At 50.7% G+C, this 22,926-nt stretch overlaps 11 protein-coding genes across 11 annotated transcripts; 6 read left to right on the forward strand and 5 right to left on the reverse strand.

The window, feature by feature from the left end:
• Positions 1-34: 34 nt before the first annotated feature.
• Positions 35-518, reverse strand: BDV17DRAFT_49533 (uncharacterized protein). The gene has a single exon (XM_073764638.1). The coding sequence runs from the start codon at positions 342-344 to the stop codon at positions 84-86; it is 261 nt and encodes an 86-aa protein (XP_073616988.1). The 5' UTR covers positions 345-518; the 3' UTR covers positions 35-83.
• On the reverse strand, positions 290-2,475 carry tim44 (protein translocase subunit TIM44). The gene is made up of 2 exons (XM_073764637.1): positions 1,428-2,475; positions 290-1,368 (listed from the first exon to the last, which is right to left on the reverse strand). The coding sequence occupies exons 1-2, from the start codon at positions 2,288-2,290 to the stop codon at positions 693-695; spliced, it is 1,539 nt and encodes a 512-aa protein (XP_073616989.1). The 5' UTR covers positions 2,291-2,475; the 3' UTR covers positions 290-692.
• On the forward strand, positions 2,402-3,693 carry BDV17DRAFT_260012 (mitochondrial 37S ribosomal protein uS11m). The gene has a single exon (XM_073757499.1). It carries the CDS (start codon positions 2,738-2,740, stop codon positions 3,419-3,421), a length of 684 nt encoding a protein of 227 aa, XP_073616990.1. The 5' UTR covers positions 2,402-2,737; the 3' UTR covers positions 3,422-3,693.
• Positions 3,694-4,040: 347 nt separating this feature from the next.
• BDV17DRAFT_281012 (putative VPS9 domain protein) lies at positions 4,041-8,077 on the forward strand (the record flags this gene model as incomplete). Its single annotated transcript, XM_073759962.1, has 3 exons — positions 4,041-4,118; positions 4,190-4,436; positions 4,491-8,077. 3 exons carry the CDS (start codon positions 4,041-4,043, stop codon positions 8,075-8,077), a joined length of 3,912 nt encoding a protein of 1,303 aa, XP_073616991.1.
• Positions 8,078-8,418: 341 nt separating this feature from the next.
• On the reverse strand, positions 8,419-10,067 carry BDV17DRAFT_260016 (uncharacterized protein). The gene is made up of 3 exons (XM_073757500.1): positions 9,880-10,067; positions 9,771-9,807; positions 8,419-9,721 (listed from the first exon to the last, which is right to left on the reverse strand). The coding sequence occupies exons 2-3, from the start codon at positions 9,776-9,778 to the stop codon at positions 8,713-8,715; spliced, it is 1,017 nt and encodes a 338-aa protein (XP_073616992.1). The 5' UTR covers positions 9,779-9,807; positions 9,880-10,067; the 3' UTR covers positions 8,419-8,712.
• A 189-nt stretch (positions 10,068-10,256) lies between these two features.
• Positions 10,257-10,806, forward strand: BDV17DRAFT_260019 (uncharacterized protein). Its single transcript, XM_073757501.1, has 2 exons — positions 10,257-10,474; positions 10,545-10,806. Exons 1-2 carry the CDS (start codon positions 10,277-10,279, stop codon positions 10,680-10,682), a joined length of 336 nt encoding a protein of 111 aa, XP_073616993.1. The 5' UTR covers positions 10,257-10,276; the 3' UTR covers positions 10,683-10,806.
• Positions 10,807-10,818: 12 nt separating this feature from the next.
• On the reverse strand, positions 10,819-13,204 carry BDV17DRAFT_49590 (alpha-N-arabinofuranosidase). The gene is made up of 6 exons (XM_073764640.1): positions 12,556-13,204; positions 12,294-12,488; positions 12,113-12,240; positions 11,969-12,057; positions 11,815-11,914; positions 10,819-11,761 (listed from the first exon to the last, which is right to left on the reverse strand). Exons 1-6 carry the CDS (start codon positions 12,660-12,662, stop codon positions 10,866-10,868), a joined length of 1,515 nt encoding a protein of 504 aa, XP_073616994.1. The 5' UTR covers positions 12,663-13,204; the 3' UTR covers positions 10,819-10,865.
• A 40-nt stretch (positions 13,205-13,244) lies between these two features.
• BDV17DRAFT_49620 (general substrate transporter) lies at positions 13,245-15,674 on the forward strand. Its single transcript, XM_073764641.1, has 7 exons — positions 13,245-13,524; positions 13,580-13,625; positions 13,694-13,772; positions 13,837-14,028; positions 14,080-14,323; positions 14,382-14,638; positions 14,697-15,674. Exons 1-7 carry the CDS (start codon positions 13,498-13,500, stop codon positions 15,361-15,363), a joined length of 1,512 nt encoding a protein of 503 aa, XP_073616995.1. The 5' UTR covers positions 13,245-13,497; the 3' UTR covers positions 15,364-15,674.
• BDV17DRAFT_49553 (PSME3-interacting protein) lies at positions 15,528-16,617 on the reverse strand. Its single transcript, XM_073764639.1, has 2 exons — positions 16,346-16,617; positions 15,528-16,255 (listed from the first exon to the last, which is right to left on the reverse strand). The coding sequence occupies exons 1-2, from the start codon at positions 16,509-16,511 to the stop codon at positions 15,693-15,695; spliced, it is 729 nt and encodes a 242-aa protein (XP_073616996.1). The 5' UTR covers positions 16,512-16,617; the 3' UTR covers positions 15,528-15,692.
• A 544-nt stretch (positions 16,618-17,161) lies between these two features.
• Positions 17,162-18,091, forward strand: BDV17DRAFT_260032 (uncharacterized protein). The gene is made up of 2 exons (XM_073757502.1): positions 17,162-17,370; positions 17,431-18,091. Exons 1-2 carry the CDS (start codon positions 17,303-17,305, stop codon positions 17,528-17,530), a joined length of 168 nt encoding a protein of 55 aa, XP_073616997.1. The 5' UTR covers positions 17,162-17,302; the 3' UTR covers positions 17,531-18,091.
• A 1,401-nt stretch (positions 18,092-19,492) lies between these two features.
• Positions 19,493-22,482, forward strand: BDV17DRAFT_281015 (NADP-dependent oxidoreductase domain-containing protein; the record flags this gene model as incomplete). Its single annotated transcript, XM_073759963.1, has 5 exons — positions 19,493-19,515; positions 19,589-19,717; positions 19,769-20,017; positions 20,071-20,512; positions 21,130-22,482. The coding sequence occupies 5 exons, from the start codon at positions 19,493-19,495 to the stop codon at positions 22,480-22,482; spliced, it is 2,196 nt and encodes a 731-aa protein (XP_073616998.1).
• Positions 22,483-22,926: the final 444 nt, after the last annotated feature.

Below are 22,926 nucleotides of genomic sequence, written 5' to 3' on the forward strand. Positions count from 1 at the left end.
AGCTCTGCACGATAATTTTCACGTTACTTTCTGAAATGATATCTTCCCCTGGTGATACTACCTCGGTACATACATCGGATGTTTCAAGGATGGCTATGATGCCCAGAAGCATATAGATATAATCTTGACCCAGTCTCTACAAAATCACGAATGACGTACCCTGAGAATATGGAAAAGTTAAGTGCATTTTGAGTTGTAGCCTGAGCGAGTAATAACTCAGACTGGTAGACGGAAACAAATAGCGCGCTGGGCCCGAGCCCTGATGCAATGATAGGTAGAGTGGAGGATGGTGATGAAAAAGTCAACCAAAAAACCCGTGCGCCATTGAAAGCCAAAACAGTCATAATCCGAATGTTGCCATCAGCATCGGATTGGATGCCAATGGCTCACTTAACTCCAACATAGCGAACGGCCAAAATACAAATACATGCTCGCCAATACTAGAAAGTAGAACATCCGCAGTAATGGCTACTATAAGCTCATAACGTGAAGCGCCAGCCCATCTGGCTTCTATTTCAAATAGTTAATATTGTACAGTCGGATATATCAGACAAGTCGAGAAGCGGAGAAACGGTCTGTCCGGTAATAAAAGTGTAGTAATGTAATGGTATGTCATCATAGATCGCTGAGGATATGAGATGAGGAAAGTCGAGGCGATGCGCGAAGAAAAGTGACTGGTGGCTGAGTGTTGATTAAATGTAGTCCCGAGCCGCCTTCGAGAGTTCGAGAACTCTCCATCCCTTGGTATCGGGGTTGTTGACATCCTCAGGAATTCGTGTAAGTCCCATCACGTAGTTCACCAGCTGAACCTTATCCTCCATACCAGCGGCAAGCTCGCCTGTCTTGACGTTTCTGTAAACGTGGACTTCTTGTGTTCGGCACATGACCACGAAGATAGGGATATCGCCAGGATCCAGCATGCGAGCCTTCACGACATCCACGCCACGAATATCGAGGATACGACCGTCCGACTTCAAGCCGGCCGTGGTGATTTGCTGGGTAAGGGCGGCATAGACATGGAATTGCGCGTCTGACAGCCAAAGCTTGAGTGTTTCAACGTCTCCCTTGACGTAGGCGTCAAGCACTTCGGGAAGGATGTATTCACGCATCTCGCGCAGGAACGATTCCATCTGGAAATTCGGGTCCATTTCCCGGAACTTTTTGATGACTTGAGCAGTTTCATTCTCGGCGAAGAAATTGGCAAAAACATCAGTGATACTGCGTGCCGTGCTGATAAGAGGATTCTCCGATTCGTTGTATGTTTCCTTCATGGAGAAGAGCTTCTGCATCATGGGGTTCGAATCTTTGAAGTCGCGCCAGGATTCCTTCCATGCTGAGTCTTTGTGGAGCGTCACGTTCGTTCCAGCCCTAATAGAAGCAATAGGTTAGAAATCAGGATGCACTTGATTTGGAGAAAGGGGGCATACTCTGGATCTTCGACCATAGGGCCGGCCTTTTGACGTCCAGACTTGGCTTCTTGCTCCTCGCGCAGTTGCCTTTGTCGTCGGCGCTCCTCCTTCTCGATCCATCCACCGTAACGAGAACTGCTACCGTCATCGATGGCGTTCTTCACACCTCCAACAGCCGTCTTGTAAGCCTCGGTCTCTCGAACGGGGCGAGTCGCTTTCTCGATCCCAGAGCTAGTCGCATTAACACCCTTTCGAAGCCCTTTGACGACTGAAGTGTTCCAGGTCCATGAAGCACTCTTGCCGATAGCTCGACCTGTTCCCTTGAGCGCGCTTGTGGTTCGTGAACTAGCCGCTCCCTGGGCAGCTTCATAGGCAGCACGAGCACGCTTGACATTTTCGTTCTCAGTAAATTGATGCGCTGAAGAAGCCAGCGCCTTTGTTGACTCGTTCCACTCTTTGGACGCTTTGAACTCTGATTGTAGAGTATCTCGGAAAACTTGCCACGGAGATTTGTCCCCGTGGGGAGGAGGGGGAGGCGCGTCCTCCTTTTTCTTTTCTGACTTGTCCTCATCTTTCTTTTCTTCATTCTTTTCCTGCTTGGACTCTTCGGATTTCTTTTCACTTTGCGGCTCCTGTTTCTGTTGCAACCGAGGTGTGCCGGCATGGAAGGATCTGGTGAGGTGAAGGGAGGCGTAGGGTGAGAGAAGGCAGGAAACGGGAGATTTGGCACTTCCTATTGAGCGCGGCGTCGCGTTGACGGGAGATTGAGCCAAGTATGATTGTAAAACAACACTGTTTCCACCCGACGTCCTCAAGACCGATGCTTGAGATCGCAGAGCGGCCAGCCGCACGGTGGCCGACATCCTCGTAGCCGCTATCATGCTCCGTTGATATAAGTAAAAGCCAAGGAAACGAGGCTTATCAAGCAATAGAAAGCGCAAGAGAGTCTCAGCGGCAGATGGGAACCGAAGGATGAGGATCGAGAGTTGAGGCGAAAGGCAAAGCGATGTCGGCAACGGCAGCAATGAAGGGAAAAAGTTCGAGCTGTAAATGCCAAGACTCGAAAATTCGGCCTTCTTCCGCCGCCTTCACTTCTCCCGAACCAACGCCGCGTTGATCCCAGGTCAATTATCTACATGTGGTGTCTGTGCTGCTTATTTGTCTATTTTTGAACTTCGCTGCCCTTCGCTGAATCGCTTTCCTGGACTCGGCCCCCTTCTGAAAAGCCGCAGTCAGTTCGGCCTCTTCGCCTGCCCAAACCTACCTACCACCTTTCCACGCATCCACGACTCCACGAGCCATATCCCTCTGCAACCGCCCGGTCGACGATGAATAACACCTTTGCACACTCTCTGGCACGAGCTCTTCCCTCAGTTGGTCGCTCGATCCAACCAAGAGCGTCACTTTTACATTCAAGACTTTTCTCTTCGACGCCCAAGACTCTTCAATCCCGGCCGGAAGACAGCCTAGGGTCGAACATTCCAGGCGCGCGGTCAGATGGACTTGCAAATGATCTATCCTCGTCGTCTTTCACCGGGGAACTGGAACGCGAGACCCGAGGCAGGATGAGCAATGATTATGCGGCTTTCGCGCAACAAATCGAAGAGGATATGCTTACAGCTCGCCTCGGCGCCAACAGCTCTCCTCCATACCACATCCACGTCTTATCGCACAAACACAATACGGTAATGACACTTACACGGCCAAACGGTAGCCCTTTGATGTCCATGGGCACGGGGGTTCTAGGATTTCGCAAAGCTCGCCGGGGAGGCTATGATCCGGCTTTTCAGCTGTCAGCGCACCTTTTCGCCCAGATCCAAGAAAGGGGACTCCTTTTGGACATAAAAAACATAGAGATCATTTTCCGTGGCTTTCACCAAGGGCGCATGGCTTTCACCAAAGCGCTACTGGGTAAGGAAGGACAAAATATTCGAGGACTGGTGTCTCGGGTGGCAGACTCAACCAGGATCAAATTCGGTGGTACGAGGAGTCCGAGAGTCCGCAGGCTGTGAAATCTTTTCTGCTATTTTATGATCATCTTCGCATGCATCGTGCCTAGAGCTTTGCAAAACCTCTGTTCATACCAATGATCTTAAGAGACGGTTGGACTTGAAGGGAACCGCAATCGCCTTCCCTGTGCATAGAGCAGGTAAGGGCGCGGTTTCTCGGGGACAAGTGGACGGCTTTGTAATTTAGATTTTCCATGTACATTATGCCACATTTTCGTGTTAGCAACTGAATTCGAATGCTAGTATTAAGGAGCAAAAGAATCCAGACCCTTGGTTTCCGTATCCGGTATAGCGCGAAGAGCTCCCAGGTCCCCCGACTCACGAAAGCTGTTGACTGAAACACCTTTTGTTCCTGGATTTCAGTCATCTGTAAGCCTAGCTTACCCTAGCAGCCATTTCTCAGACCATCTCGATTGATACTAAAGACGTTCCTGTTGACCCCCGAGCGGCCGTCGCGTTCAATAGCAGTTTGCGCAACATACTTGCGGGCGGATGCGCCTGAGCTGCCTCCCTGCGTCGATCTAGCGGCCACCAACATCGGCAACGTCACTCCGCGATTTGGCTCAAGCGGCTTGATGAGCGCTAGAAACCTTCCATCGGGCCGTCGTCCAGGACCGCTTGGATGCACCCTCTAAACCCCTTTCTCCGGGCATTCTTTCGGAGCACTGTGCCGGGGCAGTGCGTGCCAATTGAGAACCATGTACGGGTTCCCCCCCCTCTTGACCCGCTTCCAGGCACTTCGACAGCTTGATTGACTGAGAAGCTTACTAGGTCCTGCTCGTCCCCGTGAGTGAGTCGTTGATTGGGTCACGCGACCGCGAATCGGCCTTGTTATACTCCGACCTCGTCGCCTCGGAGGAGTTCCTAGGCAGCCATACTCTGCGGATACCGGTTTCGAGCGGAGCGGGAGGGAAGGATGACCCAAGCGTGCGCGACGGTAGAGGAAAGGCGAAACAAGTGACTACTGCCAATGGGAGAACTGTGATCCTTAGGGACAACTCGGTTTACAGCAACAAGGGTGAGAGCACCTTTTATGACCACTTGAGGTCAATGTGCTGAACAATGGACACAGGGTTTAAGTCACTAAGCCAGGCGCAGCTACTCTCCGATGCTTTGTACTATGCTCCGGCTAGTGATTCGCAGCCATGGCTTTTATACTTCATCTCAAGACCGTTGATCGGCTCCTTCGAGCCCGCGAAAATTATACCGGCCATAGTTCCCGGGACAGCCCAGAGGGCTGACCATTCGCAAGCTAGCGCAAAACCTGGTGAAACATCCCGTGATTCTATATCGCCTCCGAAGAAGGAAATAAGGACATTTGGAGAGCTGCTGGCTCACTTTCCCATGATTGCGAGGCAAATGCAGCCGGGATTGGAAAGGCTGTTCAGGGAATTCGGAAAAGAGCTTGGGAAACCTCTACCGCCACCGCCGTCACGATCACCGACGCTAGGCGATGGTGAAAGCCTCCGTACGCGTGAGGAGTCATTGGCCGATGAGGTCGTTTCGATCAGGAGTTCCTCGTCACGCCGCAGCAGAGGCCTTCCATTCAACTCTGAAGAGTACTTCGAAGATGACGAAGACTTGATGCGTCGTAGCCTGGAAACGGCTGTCACCGCTGCGATTGATCTCTTTCGGCTGGTTGATCAGCAGCAGCTGTCGCTACTGGGGGCTACTACCGACCTAACGGGACCAGTGGTCGAACGCCTCATTGAACGCTATGTTGCGGAGCAAGTCCACGAGTCACTACTATTTCCTCGCCTATGCAGTTTTCGCGGACCTGAAGATGCAGAACTTGATTCCAGGATACGTCAGATGGAGTATGTCGATGTGTCCCAGGTTGGTCTTGCCGTCGAGGGCGGCCGAGAAGGTAAACGTGAACTCTTATTGCGGCTTGGCAAGGCAGTCGAGGAGTTCCGCAAAATCCTGGACGCAAAATGCCCACATGACATGTTGAATACACTTCTGGAAACAGTCAAGGTCTTATCGTATCCTGGCGAATACAATAAGAGCGACGAGAAGCAGTCCGCTCCTGTGACGATAAATGCGGACATCCTGGTATCCTTGTTGCTGGTCGTTGTGATCAGATCCCAGGTCAAGAACCTGCAGGCTCGCTTGCTGTACATGCAGCACTTCATCTACATTGACGACGTTGATAGCGGAGAGATGGGCTACGCTTTGAGCACCTTTGAAGCGGTCCTCGCATATTTGATGGCTGATCCGGCGGGACTTCGAAGAGCGAGCATCCGGAACAAACGATTATGGAATGCTACCAAATCTGGACGCGTGGCCGATATGAAAGCCATTTTAGAGCCAGATGGTGATCACGACTCGCTCTACGACAACCCCTGTGACGCTCCCGATCCCCAAGGCCAGCCACTGGACGAAGCGCGGCCCAATAGATTGACTCTATGGGCTCCTCCACTATTCGAAGGCAACGGTGCAGGCGAGGAGCAAGAAAACATACAAGATTCAGCAGAGGCGCCTCCGCTCGCCCACGTATTTCCGTTCCAGACCTGGGGAAGCCCTACCGAGAGAAAGCCTGTCATCAAGCGGGTGTCAATGGATGTCCGTAGTCTCTCTGAGTCCTCTGGCATTTCATTTCTCTCGCGCACGACCACTCTGAACTCAATCAACACCACAATTGAAGGGGACAGCTCGATTGAGACGCTTGTCAAGACTCAGGATCCTCGTGGTGATTCCATCTTAATGATGGCCGTTGAGAGTTACCGTCCTGAGGCTCTCAAGTACCTCCTTAGCTTGGACGAATTCTATTCGGTGACTGACGTACTGGAGGACACAAACACAGACGGGACCACTTTACTCAGTGCCGCCGTTCAGCTTGCGCAGAATGAGATTGTCGATATTTTGCTCAACTTCCTCACGAAGACGGCTGATGAAGTCGCCATTGCTTCTTACCTGCGAAAATCCGATGAGCGGGGCCGTACAGTCGCGCACTATCTGTTCAGCACGCCTCCGGTTATGCAAAGGCTCAAAGGACTACTTCCCTGGCGTCAACGTGATAAGCACGGACAAACGCCGCTTTTTGCTCTGTGCAGATCTTACGATCATCCTGATTACAAGGCAATGGTGAACGAGGCACTCACAGCAGCCCAAGAGTCCCAGGGAGACGGCAAACCTTTGCATCTCGATGACCATGTTGACTCTAAAGGCAATACTTTGTTGCACATTGTCAGCGACCCCGAAATCACTATCCGAATTCTAAAAGAAAGCGACTGTGACCCAAACGCCACGAATGATAAGAAATTTACCCCCTTGATGATGGCGAGTAAATATGGCCGCGTCGATCAAGTGCGGATACTCTTCTCGGACTCTCGGGTTGATCTTCACGTCAAAGAAGCTCGAGGGCTTACTGCTATCGAGCTGGCCAAAGATGATGAGGTTCGCAACCGCATTGACGACCTGATCCTCCTATCCAATCCGCCTTCATCCCACGATGAGCCTTCGGGGCGTGTTACAACAGTCGTCCGCTCCTTTTTTGTCGAAGACGCAACAGTCAGATTTGTTCTCAAGTCAGGGGCACCAACCCCTACCACTGCTGACCAAGAAATACCTGCAAACACGAAGATGTATACTGTGACGACCTGTCGCCGTACATTCGCGGACTTCGAGACACTCGCTGAATGCCTCTCTCTCGAGCACCCTGCGTCTTACATGCCCTCGCTCTCCGACTTCCGCAACCCATTTCAAATCCACTCAAAGCCCTCCCGCGCCGTCCTCCACAACATGCAGGAAAGACTAGACAAGTTCCTCAAAATCCTCCTCTCCCACCCTACATTCTCCACACACGAACTCCTCTGGGAATTCATCCTCGTCCCAGAACTCCAACCCCAAATGATGGCCGACCGCTCACACCGCAAAGCCCAAGCCTTCACCGAATCCATCGTCGAAGACCACGACCCCATCTCTCCTGAGGGCATCCGCGAAGCCGAAACATTCATCTCCCACGCCCAGGACATGGTCCGCGCAACGCACACAACCACCCGCACCCTCCTCCGCCGCGGTCACGCCCTCCGCAACGCAACCTCCGACATCGCAGACGCAGTCACCCTCGCGGCCTCGTGCCTCTCAACTCTCAAACACCCAACAAACGCCCTACCCCCCTCCCATACCATCGCCTTCACTCGCTACGCAGCATGCCTCTCAACCTCCCACACGGACTCCTCCCCGCTCCTGCAATTTCTAAACACCCTCTCCTCAATTGACACCACAACATCCGCCATCCTCTCCTCCCTCTCCCGCCCCCTAACCCTAATCAACACACTCACCTCCGCAACACGCAACCTCGCCCGCTCCCGCTCCTCACTAACGTCCTCTTCCCTCCCCCGCAAATTCAACCTCTCTTTCCCCGGTCTCGAGGAGTCCCGCGCCCGCTCGGTCCGCGACCTCGAGAGTAAAGTTTCCTCTACGGAGGCTCAGATCGCGCGCCTTGAGCGCGAGATAGCGTGGAATAAGGACGTTGTTGTTGGTGAACTCGCGGGGTGGACGTCTTGGCGGGAACATGTTGGGCGGGAGGCGATTAGGTCGTTTGTTAAGACGACACTTGTGCGTGAGAGGGAGAGGAGGAAGAGGCTTGAGCGGTGTTTGAGGGGGGTTAGGGAGATGCAGGTGGGTGAGCGAGTTGAGTGTTATGAGGTATGAATGTGAGATGTTGGTTGGTTGGTTGTGTGATTAATAGCTTCGGCGCCCAGGAATGTGAGTGTTCTTTTGTAGATAGATATTAGCCATGTAGACATACTTTTCCTGACCTTTTATGTCTCTTTTCGAATCGTTTTCTCTCTTTGGATGTAATGTCTATTTTATGATTCTATGAGCACTTCCATAGTAATATGAAATGTGGGATGAGGGTATTCTGGATTTTGCCGGTAGCGCAACGTACAATTGTCTGGACGTCGAACCTTGTTTGTGGACGTAGTGGCGGCGTACGACGCAGGCCATAAGTATTACTGAGTCATATCATGCTAGTTATTGGGCTTAATGGCCTTCATTATCCTATCATTACATTATTGGAGAGCCTGCTCCTGGCATAGGTTGTCTAATCTAAGTATACGAAGCCGCTGACCGGTTCGGTATCTAGCTAAGAGGTGAATTTGCCAAAACAAATAGAAGCCGCCAGAATATAATGCCCGCAAACAACACAATGATAGAGGACGTCTGATGTGTCCTTTAGACAGTTCACACTGCTTGGTACGTGAAATGTTTGTCCCACCATGACTGGTTCCATGGCATGCAAAGCACTTATACGGAAGTGAACAAAGCAAGTGGAGGTGCTGCGGTCAGAATTTGAAAATGGGAGACATGCTCTGCTTGATAGACGGCAGTCGAAATATTGACCTTCTGAAACTGTTACATGGCGTGATGTCAGCTTCGGTCGAGTTGTTCACGTCTGAGTCAATAGTCGGCGATGTGGCCGGCGTACGCGGAACTAAAACAGGAGAAGGTGTCTCGACAGCTGGAGGTGGTTCGAATGGTTGAGCTAGCCTCGCTGGCTCAGCAATCCCAGTGGATTCAGATGACTTAATCGGTTCAACTGCCATGGCTGGCTCTGTGGCTTGAGAATCATGAACGGCTGTTCGTGAAACAACAGACCGCAACGGCGAAGAGACGAGAACAGGCTGTTTTGCGATAGATCCAGACCGTCCTGTATCAGAGTCCTTCAGTACCTTCATGTGGCGTGAAGCTTCCTTCTTGAAGCTCAACGCGGAGCTGATCTTCTGGAGAGGAACACCCATAATAGAGTTGCGAGGTTTGTTGCGACTATTGCAGACAACCCGGACGACTTTGCCATCCTTGGCTTCTTCAACCATATATGAGCCAGTAGATGCGTGCTTAAACATCAAACTCTCCCGTTTTCGCCTCCTCTCGTCTAGAGAATCCGTGTCTCCTCCTCTCTTTCGTCTCTGTCGCCTCTTGAACTTCTTGACAATCATCACGCCGAGTAGAATGAGCGCTGCGAGAGCAACAGCACTGAAGATGCTCGACGCGGCGATCGAAGCTTTCTCATACCGCCAATCCTTGACCACAGGTGCTGCCGTTACGTTCGTCGGTGGCTCACCCTTTGTATCATTGGTTGGCTTCTCTGGCGGAGACGTCTTATTGTCAGGCTTGGTGTCTCGTTTTGCAAGTAGTTCGTGTACGGTGTGCGTGAATTTGGAGTGATCGTGCGAGTAGGAATCGGGAGAGTTGACAGAGGTGTTTCGACCGGGATCCGTCGTCTCTACCGCTCCTTGCCTCGCTGAATGCACAGTCCTCTTTGGGTAAATGATAGAAGTGCGAAATGAAGTACTTGAAGGGTTAGCGAAAAGGGACGGTGATTTACGCTGGTGATACTCACAATGACATCGGATAAGAGAAAGATTCAAAGTAAAGCGCTGAAGGAATGATAATCAGATATGTTTCTAGGGAACGCCTAGATGAGGAGCATGCTGATGGTAGATTCTCACCACCGGGGCTCAGGAGTTAAGATGCTCGAAGCGACCTCTGCATCATGAAGCAGGTGCGTTCCAGGCATCTGGCCTGTGTAGGTCCTGTGTAGTTCCCCGGCAGCTTCCTCTTCAGCTAACATGAAGTTCGAGAGGAATCGGGCCAAAGGTAACACCTCCTCCTGGGAAACTCACTGCTGTTAGTCTCGGTAGACGCCAATTTCAGGTACTCTCAATAGTTACAATCACTAGAAATGAAGATGTTGATAGTCATGAGTAGTCAATGTGCATGTCTTAGTCATCATGACATCCGAAGATCTGCACTAAGCCCAGAGGGAAACGATATCAGCAAGCGACGTCATCGGCCCGTCTTCAATCTATATATCGAGGCACGATCTTACTCTTCATCCCAACTTTCATGAAACCATCATCTCACTACAGATTGTTCTTCCAAAGGCAACCAAATACCATCAAAAGAGCGCTCTACAAACAGAATACCCCTAAAATGCCTCTCGTCGTCCCCGGAATCACCACCAACTCCTGCAGCTCCAAGGAGGAATGGATGAACAAGCTTATTGGGAAGAAGATCGAAGAGTCGCCGGCTGATCCTACAATTGTATGTCTCTCTGCTCACTTAATACCTCTCTTATCTTGTTTTTGTCGCTGATGGCTGTTTCGTTGATTAGTCGTTCGCGAAGAAGGATCTGCCTCAGTCTCATCGGATTGTGAAGCCGGGTGGCGCTATTACGATGGACTATAACCCGGATCGCTTGAACATCCACGTCGACGAGAACGATAATGTTCGCGACGTAAACTATGGGTAGAGAGCTTTCGGAATGTCTTCTGCGAGCGTTCTCATTACCCCCATGATGTTATTTATGATACGAGAATGATTGTAATGTGTTACGATATAGTTCAGAAACAGTGGACTGGAAGCTCTTGATTGAAGTAGATGCATTCTATGGTCGTAGAAGAGTAGCGTAATTGTAATACCTTAGTGGAAGTATCTAAGCCTTCCACCTCAGCAAAGTAAGAGAATGTTTCGGGAAAACATATGAACCCTGCGCAGTCCACTTGCTCTCAACAAGGCCAACCTCTTCCTTCCCCTTCATGTTCGTCACCTGCGGACTGTCACCGGTAACAGTAAACACCGTAACCTCACCAGCCGGACCCTCAATCTTCGTCTCGATCCCCTTCTCCTCATGAATATTGACCACAACAACGTTAACATACCCATCCTCACCCAACGTCGCACTAACGTCCAACCAGGGCGTATCCTTGACGCTCCGCACCCACTTCGGCTGCGTCTCACCCTCATAAGCCGAAACAGACACATGCGCGCTGATAGTCCACCCGCGCATGTAATTAGAGAATAAGTACAAGGGCCACCAGGTCGTCTGCTTAACGATCCCATCCTTAGTCGTCATAAGCGGAGAAATAACATTAACGCTCTGTGCAATGCACGCCATGCCGACGTCTTTGCTCTTGCGGACGAAGACGTTCAGCCACACGCCTACGGCTAGGGCGTCGGAGAGGTTGTAGGACTCTTCGGCGCCTTTGCTGCCCTCGGCGCGGATGGGGTCCCAGACGTTCCATTCGTCAAAGCAGATCGTTGGGCGGAGTTGTTCGGGGGGGACACCGTTCTCGACTCGGGCAAGGTCGATTAGGGAGGATGTAATTTCGATTGCGCGTTCGGCGGCTAGAGGGGCGGTGACGTTGGGGAGGTGCGAGGAGGAGGCAGTGTAGAGGTGGATACTGTGCATGTCGATGAGGGGGACTGCGCTGGTTGATAGGGGTGAGTGGACGGGGAGCATGGTTTGCTTTAGGGTGTAGTAGTCCCAGGATGCTGTGCCGTCTTGACCACAGAGAATCAACTCAATGGAGGGATCAAGAAGCTTTAGGGCTTTGTGAAGAACCAGTCAGCTAGGTAAGTCGAAACAATGATGAGGAACTTACCTTTGGCCCATTGGTAGGCTTTGTGCGCATACTCCTCCTTGGTAGCCTGTTCGACTTGCCAAGGGCCCCATACCTCGTTTCCTAGGGCCCAGTATTTTACCTAAGCGCAATATTAGCATAGGGGACCTCGCCATATAGGAAGGAGTGTACATACATTGTACGGTTCCTGCCGTCCATTCTTGCGTCGAAGATTCGCGTAGTAGGTATCACGGGTACCGTTACAGTAGTCAACCCAACCCAAGGCTGCAACAAAAGGATATCAGATATATTTGACGGCATACATCCGAGTAGTGATTACCTTCATCAAGAGTACCAGTGCCCATGTTTAGGCAGAGGTAGGGCTCAGTCCCAAGGACTTCACACCACTTCAAGAACTCATCAGTTCCGAACTGATTAGTCTCTGTACCTAGCCACGCAAGTTCCGGCCTCCCAAAGCAATCAGTACAGAGTACAGACAGCCAAGAAGGGGTTAAGCATACCTTGCGGGGCGTTGATCTTTCGGGCCGACCCCATCAGTCCAGTGATAGGTTGCGGTAAAGTTACCACCAGGGTAGCGAACAACAGGGATCTTCAAGTCCTTCAGAGCCTCGAGGACATCCTTGCGAAAGCCATTCTCGTCCGAAAATGGGTTGCCAGGGTCGTAAATGCCCCCATAGATGCAGCGGCCCATGTGCCTGTAGTCATATGTCAGCCTAGTGCGGTCCAGGGGTCTGGCCAATAGGCCGAGGAGTCAAAACTTACTCGGCGAAGCCGGCATAGATGTTAGGATTTATTTTCGAGATCCGGCGGTCTGGGTGTATAGAGATTCCCGGAGCATCCTGCTCGCTGAGCTTTGTAAAGGTTGTCATAGCGTCAACAACGGCGAACTAAACCAAGGAAAGAGGTCGAAGCAATCCAAGCGTCGCAAAGTGATTGGTAGGGAAAATAAACCTAAATAATAGATGTGCTCTTGTAGAGTATTCAAAGACCTAGGCGAGGCGACTGGGCAGCTAATATTAATGCCAGACGGACTTATCGAGGGGACCAGGATTGATCAGGCAATCCCCCGGCGGGATCACCCCGGGCCTGATAGAAAACGGATTGAACCAACTCCTGCGGGGTTGCGAGCGACTGGCGAGATTTTGGCGCCGTTGATTTGGTGGTTTGGGGCCGAGACCTCGCCATGGGATATTCCATCAATCAGCAAGAAGCGCTCCACGAGCCGGTCCTCCTGCAAACCACGTTAGTCTGCGCCTGTCGGTTCTCCACATAATCGGCTGACGTTTCAACACGCTTCCTAAATTCGGGGTCCAACATCTCATTCGCGAAAGTGGCTCGTGAATTAGTGTGCGCTCTCTCTCATGATGTTGCCGTTGGTGTTGGGCCGACGGGGTATGCTCATGCGAGCTCCCAGATAATCGTACCAGGTAGAACCCTACGTCCTTCTGGGATTAACCCGGCGGGCATCAATTTCGCAGCACATTCCTTGGGGCGAATCGTCGGATCGCTTTGCTCGTCCTGTTTCCCGGCAGACCGTCACGGACATGTAGTTTCAACCCCGGATTCTTTAAAAGAGGCGGGTCCTGCTCCTGGCTTCCCTATTCCTGTCTCCGCACTTCTTCTCCGGATTTTGAATCTGTCGAGATTTCAAGTCGTGGAACACATTATTTGGACCATTGAACGTATCCTGAGTTGTTGTTCACCATGCGTATCTCTCCGGCGTGGTACCAGGTACGGATATGCGCTTCGACATAGTGGTTAAGGCACATACTTACAACCCTCCCAGTTTCTGGTGGGCGTTTTTGCCTCCCTTGGGTCTTTCCTATACGGATGTGAGTGCTCCCCTTCCAATGCCTGATTGAGGTTAGAAATTTGTTGGCTAATCGCTTGTCGAGCACAGATGATCTGGGTGTCATTGCAGAAGTGATCGCTAGTGGATCCTTCACAACAACCTTCAACGAGCCGAGTGACACGGAGACGTAGGTTTAACCCAGCTTGTCAGGATGAGGCTGGTATGCAGATACAGGACTAACTCGCTTCTAGTGGTCTGGTAGTATCCATGTTCACAGCAGGCGCCTTCTTCGGTGCCGCTTTCGCTGGTCCTACTGGTGATTACCTCGGACGTCGTTGGACTATCATCATTGGATGTATCGTCTTTTGTCTCGGTGGAGGCCTCCAGACAGGTGCTCGAACCATTGATTACTTGTACAGTGGACGGTTCTTCGCAGGCGTCGGGTGAGTAATCTCCAGAGAGGGACTGAAGCGCAAAAGCTAACCTATGTTTAGGGTTGGTTTTCTCACCATGATCGTGCCCCTTTATCAAGCCGAGATTTGCCATCCCGATATTCGAGGTCGTGTCACTGCTCTCCAACAGTTCATGTTGGGTGTTGGGAGCCTTTGCGCTGCGTGGATTTCTTATGGAACATATATCGGCTTTCCGGAGACGAACAATGCTCAGTGGCAGGTTCCTCTCGGTTTGCAGGTTGTGCCAGCAGTCTTCCTTGGGCTTTTGATCATGCTCTTCCCTGAGGTGAGTATTTCCACTATTCTTTTAAGACGCTATTGCTGACCGATGTGCCTTATAATAGTCACCTCGTTGGCTCATTGATCATGGAAAGGGTGAACTGGGCCTGAAGACCCTAGCAAGGCTTCACGCCTACGGGGATGAGAACGACGCCTGGGTCCGAGCGGAGTACGACCAAATCCAGGAAAGCATCATCCGTGAGCACGAGGAGGAAGCCAAGTCTTACTTGGAACTTTTCCAGTCTCGTTCGTCGTTCCGGCGTCTTTTCCTCTGCTGTGCCATTCAAGCCTCTGTCCAGATGACTGGTGTTTCTGCGATTCAGTTAGTATCTCCTCAGACTTCTTAGTTCGTGCAAGTACTAACGGATCACAACTCATAGGTACTACTCGGTCGATATTTATGGACAGATCGGGATCTCAGGCGATGAAACTCTCCGATACCAGGCGATCAACTCCATCATTGCCTTGGTCGCCCAGTTTCTCTGCATGATGTTCATCGACCGTTTTGGTCGTCGCTGGAGTTTGATTGGCGGAAACTTGGGCAACTGCCTGACTTTCATCATCGCCTGCATCCTGTTAGCCAGATTCCCTCCAGAGGTCAACAACACTGGAGCTCACTGGGGCTTTATCATCATGACCTGGCTATACAACTTTTCCTTCTCATGCACCTGTGGTCCGCTATCCTGGATTATTCCCGCCGAGGTCTTCGATACCCGCACCCGCTCCAAGGGTGTCTCGATCGCGTGCATGATTTCTTACGCTTTCAACACCATGATCGGCCAGGTGACGCCAATTGCTATGACTGATGTCGGTTACAAATACTACTTTGTCTTCATTATCTGCAATTTCACCAATGCGGTGTTCTTCTATATGCTTCTGCCCGAAACCAAGAAGCTGCCACTCGAGGAAATGAACCACTTGTTCTCGAGCTCTCCGTGGATTGTTCCGGGCACAAAGAAGGAGGATTACGTTGCTCATGATTTGGAGCGCAGACTGGCGGAGCAGGAGGAGAAGCAGCACGCTTATGCGACTCATGAGGAGAAGTAGGCTGGTGCATTCGCGAAGGCGCTCATGTTGTTGATGTCTGTTGATATTGTGTAATGTAAGAAGATAATCACACATATTTCATGTGTATGGAGATGGGTCCCTGGAACGACCGGTAATTTGACATCGTCCTGGGATACTAAGAAAATTGATATCGACGAACGACTTCAATCTGTAAGTAGATGCGAGTGGAAAGTGCAGCTTCCTTGGAGGATCTCCAGGAGCAAACTCGTTACCAACAACCGTGCAGGTGCAACCTGTTGCTGAATCTGTGGGGTTAGAACTGTTGCCTCCGCGGATCGTATGCTAACGGGATGAACCTATTATCATTATCACTCCGAATCGGAACTGTACCCAGCTAAGCCAAGAAATGGCGCGGGTTGGCTCGCAGCCTGCTTCGCGGCCTGTTGAGCCGAGTTTTCCTTCGCGTCTTTGACGTTTTTATCTGTGTTTTCATGCGGAGGTTTGGGCTCTGGGGCGGAAGCAGTCACATTCTTGCTCGCTTTATCTTCATTGGACTCCTTTGCCCTTTTATTCGTTCCCGTCTCTTTCGTCGGTGTGTCAGTCGTATCTTCGCCGATGGATTTTCGCTTCCGGCCCGAAATAAGCAGCCCACCGCTTCTCTCACGTCGCTTCTTGCGCGAGCCAATCTTCCAGTCTTCCCCTTCGTCTGCTGGTGCAACATCCGCTGTGGTATCTTCCAGGTGAGCCTTCTCTGCCTCCTCGCGTTGCCGCCGAAACAGCTCCAGTTGTTCAGCAGTCTCCTTCTTCACGGTGGCTTCTTGAGCCCGGGTAGACTCCATGATCGAGTCTAGAAAGTCGACTTCGTCTTCATCGAGAGCGCGAAATTGGTTTTTCAATTTTATCTTTTCTTCAAATGCTTCCTGCTTGGCCACTTCAAAGCGAAGAAAGGATCATCATGGTCTGTCAACCAGGCGCTTGAAATATTGGGGCTAACTCTCATCGTCAAGATGCCATTACTCACTTTTATTCTGCTGCAGGACGTCAAACAAACTTTTCCCGCCATCCTGCTTCCCCAGCTCTGCCTTTCGTCTTCGTTCCTCCTCGAGCTCCTGCTGTGCACGGCGCCATTCGTCATCACGCTCGACTGGCTGCTCGTTCGTCCCCCCAGAGACGAAGCCTGAGGACATTGTTGTAGACTCAGGATAAAAGCAGGGTAAAATCCAGCCTCTGCTGTTGAGATAGGCTAAATAATATATTGGAGGAGACTGCGGATAAGAAGTTTCGGAGAGCTTCGATCCGTCAGCAACACGCGTACGAAAGACTCTCAATTACAATTGCAGGATTTGTGAGAGTAGATAATAAGCATGTATGCGATTAACAACAGCAGAACGAAAGACAATCAGAATAATCCCATTGGGATAGTTGTATGAGCACGGAGGAAGTCATCCATTTGTCTGATGCCGAGGGCGACGGGCAGAAAAAGGCGGTAGATATGGAGGCCAATACAACAATGAATGCTCACGTGGTCAGTAAACACTAGTATTCTGCCTGTAGAAAAGCAATCTCTATAATTATATATGATAAATTACTTAATTTACTATAGTAGCTATTAATCCTAAATACTAATATAAAGGTACAAGTCTTGCTTAGGCATACGATGATCCAGTTAGCAGAACCCCCGGATCCGCTCCGCATTGAATGGTCCTCTTGTCGCCCCGACCGCCTACCACAGACTGCCGTCCTCTTCCCCTTGCGGTATGGCGCCCTCATTCTAATTTCAGTGGTAATCTCGGACTTTTTCCTTCTCCCCTGTAACTATGATAAAAAAAGGAATAAATTCTCAACAAGGAGCTTAGCGATTGTGTGAACCAATTGTCACCATGAGACATGAGCAGCGACCTAAGTTTTTGACTGTATCGGGCTCGGACCATCGTTCCTGCCTGTCTCACCCGCATCAGCTGCGAACTGCCTCGTAGAAATGACATTCGAGGAAGGGTCGACCTACGCTCGAAAAAACATCAACTTCTTCGGAGGCTGCTATCTGCTGTAAGTTTCCTGAACACATCCCTCTCGGTGAGACAACTGAACTAACTATGGCTGATCTAGATTCCAACCGAAAGGCGATGCCTCCTCCCCCACCAGCAATCAGAAAACGCTCTTCTGGAACCCTTTCGTCCTCAAATCGGACCAAATCTTCCTCTTCTAAGATTGACTAGTCCCCTTCACCTGGCCAAATCAGGTCCGCACCGACTATGTCCGAGACATCAAGCCAGTATCCGAAGTCCGACTTATTCTAGGCGGCGACAAAACTAGAGGTCAAACGACTCTCAAGAGACTCCTGTTGGGCATGCGAGACTGAGTCTCCTCAGATTGCACATCTAGTTGCGAAGGAAGACAAACAAGTAAGCAGTCGTTTTCCTGTCTGTTATAGGATGTGGATAACCAAATAGCTGGACAGGTCCCACTATGGTCTGAGGAAGGTCTCCTTGACTTCTCTTTGACCTCTGCGGAAAGCGGGATCCCCCTATGTCTAACCTGCCACGGCGAGTTTGACCGAGCTCATGATCCGGGATTCGTGTTCATCCCCATCGATTTACAGTACTTCATTGATTTCGAACTGAAGGACAGCGAGAAGAGAGCATTGGCAGCAAGAGAGGGAATCATTTTCCCTGACGAGTCCCAACAAATACCTTATACAGGGATCATTTAATAGGGGAAGGAATTATTTCGGATGGGGCAACCAGTGGCCTTTACCGGTCAATTTTTTTTTTTTTTTTTTTTTTTTTTTTTTTTTTTTTTTTTTTTTTTTTTTTTTTTTTTTTTTTTTTTTTTTTTTTTTTTTTTGGAAAAAGTGCCTACACGGCGGACGATTCTCCCCCAAGGGGTTCGGCTTAGCAGAACCAAAGCACTGGCATGGAGCTCCATTAGCGACGCTACGACGAGGCATTTTAGCCCTAGGCAGCGCTAGAATTTGCGGGATCAACCTAGCGACGGTCACTCGACTGGAAACGCTACGAAACCTATATTTTCGGGGCCACAGAGAGTGCTCGCCGGGAGCCAAGAACGAACCGACCCAACTAGATCTTCTCAGTGGGAAAAGACACAGATGATGATATGCACGATGAACCAAACAAGATGACCAAGATGAAAGATTCGGCAAGAATGCATGAACCAGGAAACACGGAAGGGCATCACCTAAATCCCCAAACACATAGCCGTCCTGCTTGCCGGCTTCCACAAGAAGAATGGAACTTGGGGCCTGAGATCAGCACGGAGCAAATCATTCAGCTCTACGCTTACCTCCTTGCTCATGACTGAAGACTTGCTTAGCATTATCTCCCCCGTCGTCTCTATTAATATGCTCTCGATTTTATCAGACTACGTGTACTGCGGATGGACCGGGCAATCGTATTGAATCATCCTTTTTTCTTTTCAGTCTCTGAGATGCACTACCATCTCCGCGATGACTTAATCCACTGTTACTTTGCAATTGCTTAGAACGATATAACCGTATCGTATACGTCCTGTAGTTAACCAATTGAAAAAGGCATTCTAGCTTATATAAGGATATAAAAAAATAAAGTAATAAGGTAATAAAGCAGGTAAGCAGGGGGTAAGGCAGTATATAGAGATTTCCAGGCTACATGATCGTTCCATCATTTTGTCCATATAGACCTCCGTAGGTAGAATAGATGCCGGCCTCGGGAGGCCGACCTTGCTTTCCTTCATCCAGTCAATGACAACATCGCCCGCGCGCCACCAACTTCAAACGGGCCTGGAGCCTGTAGGATACAGTGCAACATAGCCCCTGGTTACTGCAGACTGCTTAGCAGTACATACAGAGTACGGAAATTCGCCTTCTGATCTTCAGGACACCTTCGTATCTGCCGGGTAAATTGGGGAGAATGACCGGTGCGGGATAAACGGATAAATTGGAGGTGGCTCCCCGATTGTCAAATCCCCACCACGAGTCCCGGCGCCCCTCCAATGGCATCATTGCCCCGCGGCCACTCTGGATGGACCTGCCCTGCCATGCTGTCCTTGGGTTAGAGGTCCCCTTCAATTCTTCCTCTTAAATTGCGCCTCGCCTCTGCTTTTTAGCCGCTCAACCGTCTCATCTTTCCATCTTTCTCTTCTCTCCCATAGAACGAAACATACCACAATCAAGATGTCGAACCTCGAGCACACGAAGTAAGTGATCGCGTGTCTGCGGCAACTCTCATTGACTATGGAATAACTACTGACAATCATTCTTGACTTATAGGAAGACCTACACCCTCAACACCGGTGACAAGATCCCCGCCATTGGTCTTGGTACATGGCAGTCCAAGCCCAACGAGGTCCGGGAGGCTGTCAAGAACGCGCTGCTGAAGGGCTACCGCCACATTGATACGTAAGTTTCTTTACCGCGCACTTCAACACGGCCACTGACAGTCAACAATAGCGCGCTTGCCTACGGCAACGAACACGAGGTTGGCCAAGGTATCCGTGACTCTGGAGTCCCCCGTGAGGAGATCTGGGTCACTACCAAGCTCGACAACCCCTGGCACCACCGCGTCCCCGAGGGTATCGAGAGCTCTCTCAAGAGCCTCGGACTTGACTACGTCGACCTATACCTCGTCCACTGGCCCAGCTCGACCGACCCCAATGACCTGAAGAAGCACCTTCCCGACTGGGACTTCATCAAGACATGGTACGCCTATCTCTCGCATTTACGTATGATTCACAAGACTAATTTTAGAATAGGCAAGAGATGCAGAAGCTCCCTGCCACTGGCAAGGTCCGTAACATCGGTGTCTCGAACTTCGGAATCAAGAACATGGAGAAACTCCTGAACGACCCCAGCACCAAAATCGTCCCCGCTGTCAACCAGATTGAACTACACCCCAACAACCCTTCACCAAAGCTGGTCGCCTACAACACTTCCAAGGGTATCCACTCCACCGGTTACTCCTGCTTGGGATCCACCAACTCTCCTCTCTACAAGGACCCTACACTCCTTAAGATTGCTGAGAACAAGGGCAAGACTCCCCAGCAGGTGTTGCTTGTCTGGGGTCTGCAGAAGGGCTGGAGTGTTATCCCCAAGTCTGTCAGCAAGTCTCGCATTGACGCCAACTTTGAGATTGACGGCTGGGACTTGACTGATGACGAGGTCAACCAGTTGGACAACTTGAAGGATCGCTTCAAGGTGTGCGGTGATGACTGGCTTCCTGTCAAGGTTTTCTTTGGCGATGATGAGTAAATGATTTGGAACGACTTTTCTATTAAAATAAAGATATCTTTTCTTGAGCGAAGCTTTGAAGAGTGAATATACAGATTGTTGTAAAGTCTTATTTCATTATTTCAGTAGACCAATTATGTGAAAATACAGGGTAAGTAATATATAGTTCGGCAGGCAGTTTTTCGCACAAGCTTAGCAGCGATGATCAGCTGCAGCAATACTCTCCATAGCCTATTGATTCTCGAAAAACGAAGAACTCGCGGATAATTGGAGAGCAAGAAATCTCGTAGTGTATGAGGCCTATTGGTGAATGCGATTACGGTTCCTACCGTGCCTCAGGCACGTGCGTCAGATCACATGCACCGCCACATGGAATGATCACCTCCGTCATCAGGCATCATGGATCCTTCGTCTTCTTCTATCTTCATCTCGAGGATGAGATTCTCATCTTCATCATCTCACTGAATCTGTGATTATCCAACACCAGGATGCCTCCGTCAAGTGGGCACGTGCTGCTCCCCAAGCTTTGGAGAGCAGCTAGGTGAGTCAAATTCCGACCCGCTATATATACTTCGTACCGATAGCTGACAGTGCTCAGGTTCGCCTACGCGAAGGCATACAAAGCCGTAAAAACGAAACTCGCAGAACCCGCGCAACAGTTCCCGCTTCGTGTTCAGCCAGCATATGCGCGGATTACACCCCGACAGCCCATCAATCGAGCCGCCGCCATCCGGCAAGCCCGCAGTCGCCACTTCTCCACCCGTGCGACAGGCTCCTTTGCTTCGTACTTCAGAGCCGCTGTTCAAGGTGACCGAGCCGTGTACAGGTCATCCCGCGTAGCGGCCAACATCAGTCGACTTACTAGCCGAGCGCCATTTGCCTCTACTCTCCGTCCGAACCTTACCGGTGGCACCCTTGGTCGTACAGCGGGAGGTTATACCATCGGAGCAGGCCGCATTGGGGGTGCTCGTTACTTTTCACATGGCGCCGCTGCACCTGCTCAGGTCATAAACAATGTCTCTGTGGGAGTGCGAGCCTTCTTCCTCTCAGGGCAGAAGGCTCGATTCGATGGCATTGATCCCATCACCGGCAACAAAAAGTTCAAGGCCGTGAGCCTGCTCCAGGATGAAGCAGAGCGCAAGATGACCGCCGTCCCCCGTGCCGCCCCCGGCTCTTTCATCGACTTTCAGATCTCCCCTACCATCACCGCTTTCGGCCTTCAGAAGAAGTCCGCTCCAGCTGGTGCCGAACCCGAAACCCTCAACTCAGAGGGCCTCCTGGACTTCCTGTCCGCCGACTTCGCTCGTGCCCTCAAGGACCTGGCCGCCATCTTGAATGATCTCAAGCGACTGGCCACCCTAGGCGATCTACCCATATCACTGCAGGATCGATCAACAATCAGAGTCGGATTCCCAGGCTGCGACGCAGAAACAGTCGAGCGCCTCTGCGACGAAGTAGGCGTCCAACGCGGCAAGATTTCGCAAGACGAAGACTTCGACCTCCGCACAGGCGCCAATCTCGCCCTGCTCTTCCCCTTCGCACCTAGCATCGCCCCATCATCCGATACAGACGACTTCTTCTTCCACGAGCCAGTCAAGTCCTCTCAGCGACCTGACGAAGTCGACTGGCAAGCGATGCTTTCCGAGGAAGACGTACAGACATCCCTAGGATACCCCAAACAATCACAGTCACAGTCACAGTCACCGCACGAGCTCAGCTTCGACGACATGACCATGTTTGGCTCGAATCCGTGGGCCAAGTCACCGTCACGGACTCCTTCGGGCTACTCAAGCATTGGTGTCAGCGAGCTAGGCGATCGCGCGTTCTTCCCTGATGAATTGTGCTATGGTGTTCCGGCTAGTATGTCGGGGCATGAAGGGTCTGACGGCATCCGTAGGTTCATTGCGGATTGTGATCAGGCTTCTGCGTTTCGTTAACTTATGTGTTTCTTGCTAGTTCCTTATCAGACTCGACAGTCGTTTTCTTATGTTAATGTTAACATTATCATTGAAATATATATTAAATGTATCAAATCTACCATTGTTATGAGTTACAGGATCTCAAGGAAATAGCAGAGGCAGCAGTACACTGACCTTACGACGTGACTATCCATTTCAACCTCGTAAGGTACATCAAGTGATCAACGAAGCTACTAGGTAAGCGCTAGGAACAGACCATGGCCCTTAGGACTAAGGCTTTAAGTGCTATAATCTTAGCTAGAGCCCACTACCTCTTGGAATGTATTTATTAAGGACTAGCCAGAGTTCCTGGGGCTTTCCCCTCTTTTGGAGCCAAGGCTAGACTAGGTATTCTTCAAAACACTCATGTAAGGTCGTTGCTTGTGGCACAAGTCAGAGTATATAATGCTTGCCATAGATATC

Source organism: Aspergillus undulatus (assembly GCF_047715775.1).
Source record: "Aspergillus undulatus strain CBS 261.88 unplaced genomic scaffold BDV17scaffold_16, whole genome shotgun sequence".
Taxonomy (NCBI): domain Eukaryota; kingdom Fungi; phylum Ascomycota; class Eurotiomycetes; order Eurotiales; family Aspergillaceae; genus Aspergillus; species Aspergillus undulatus.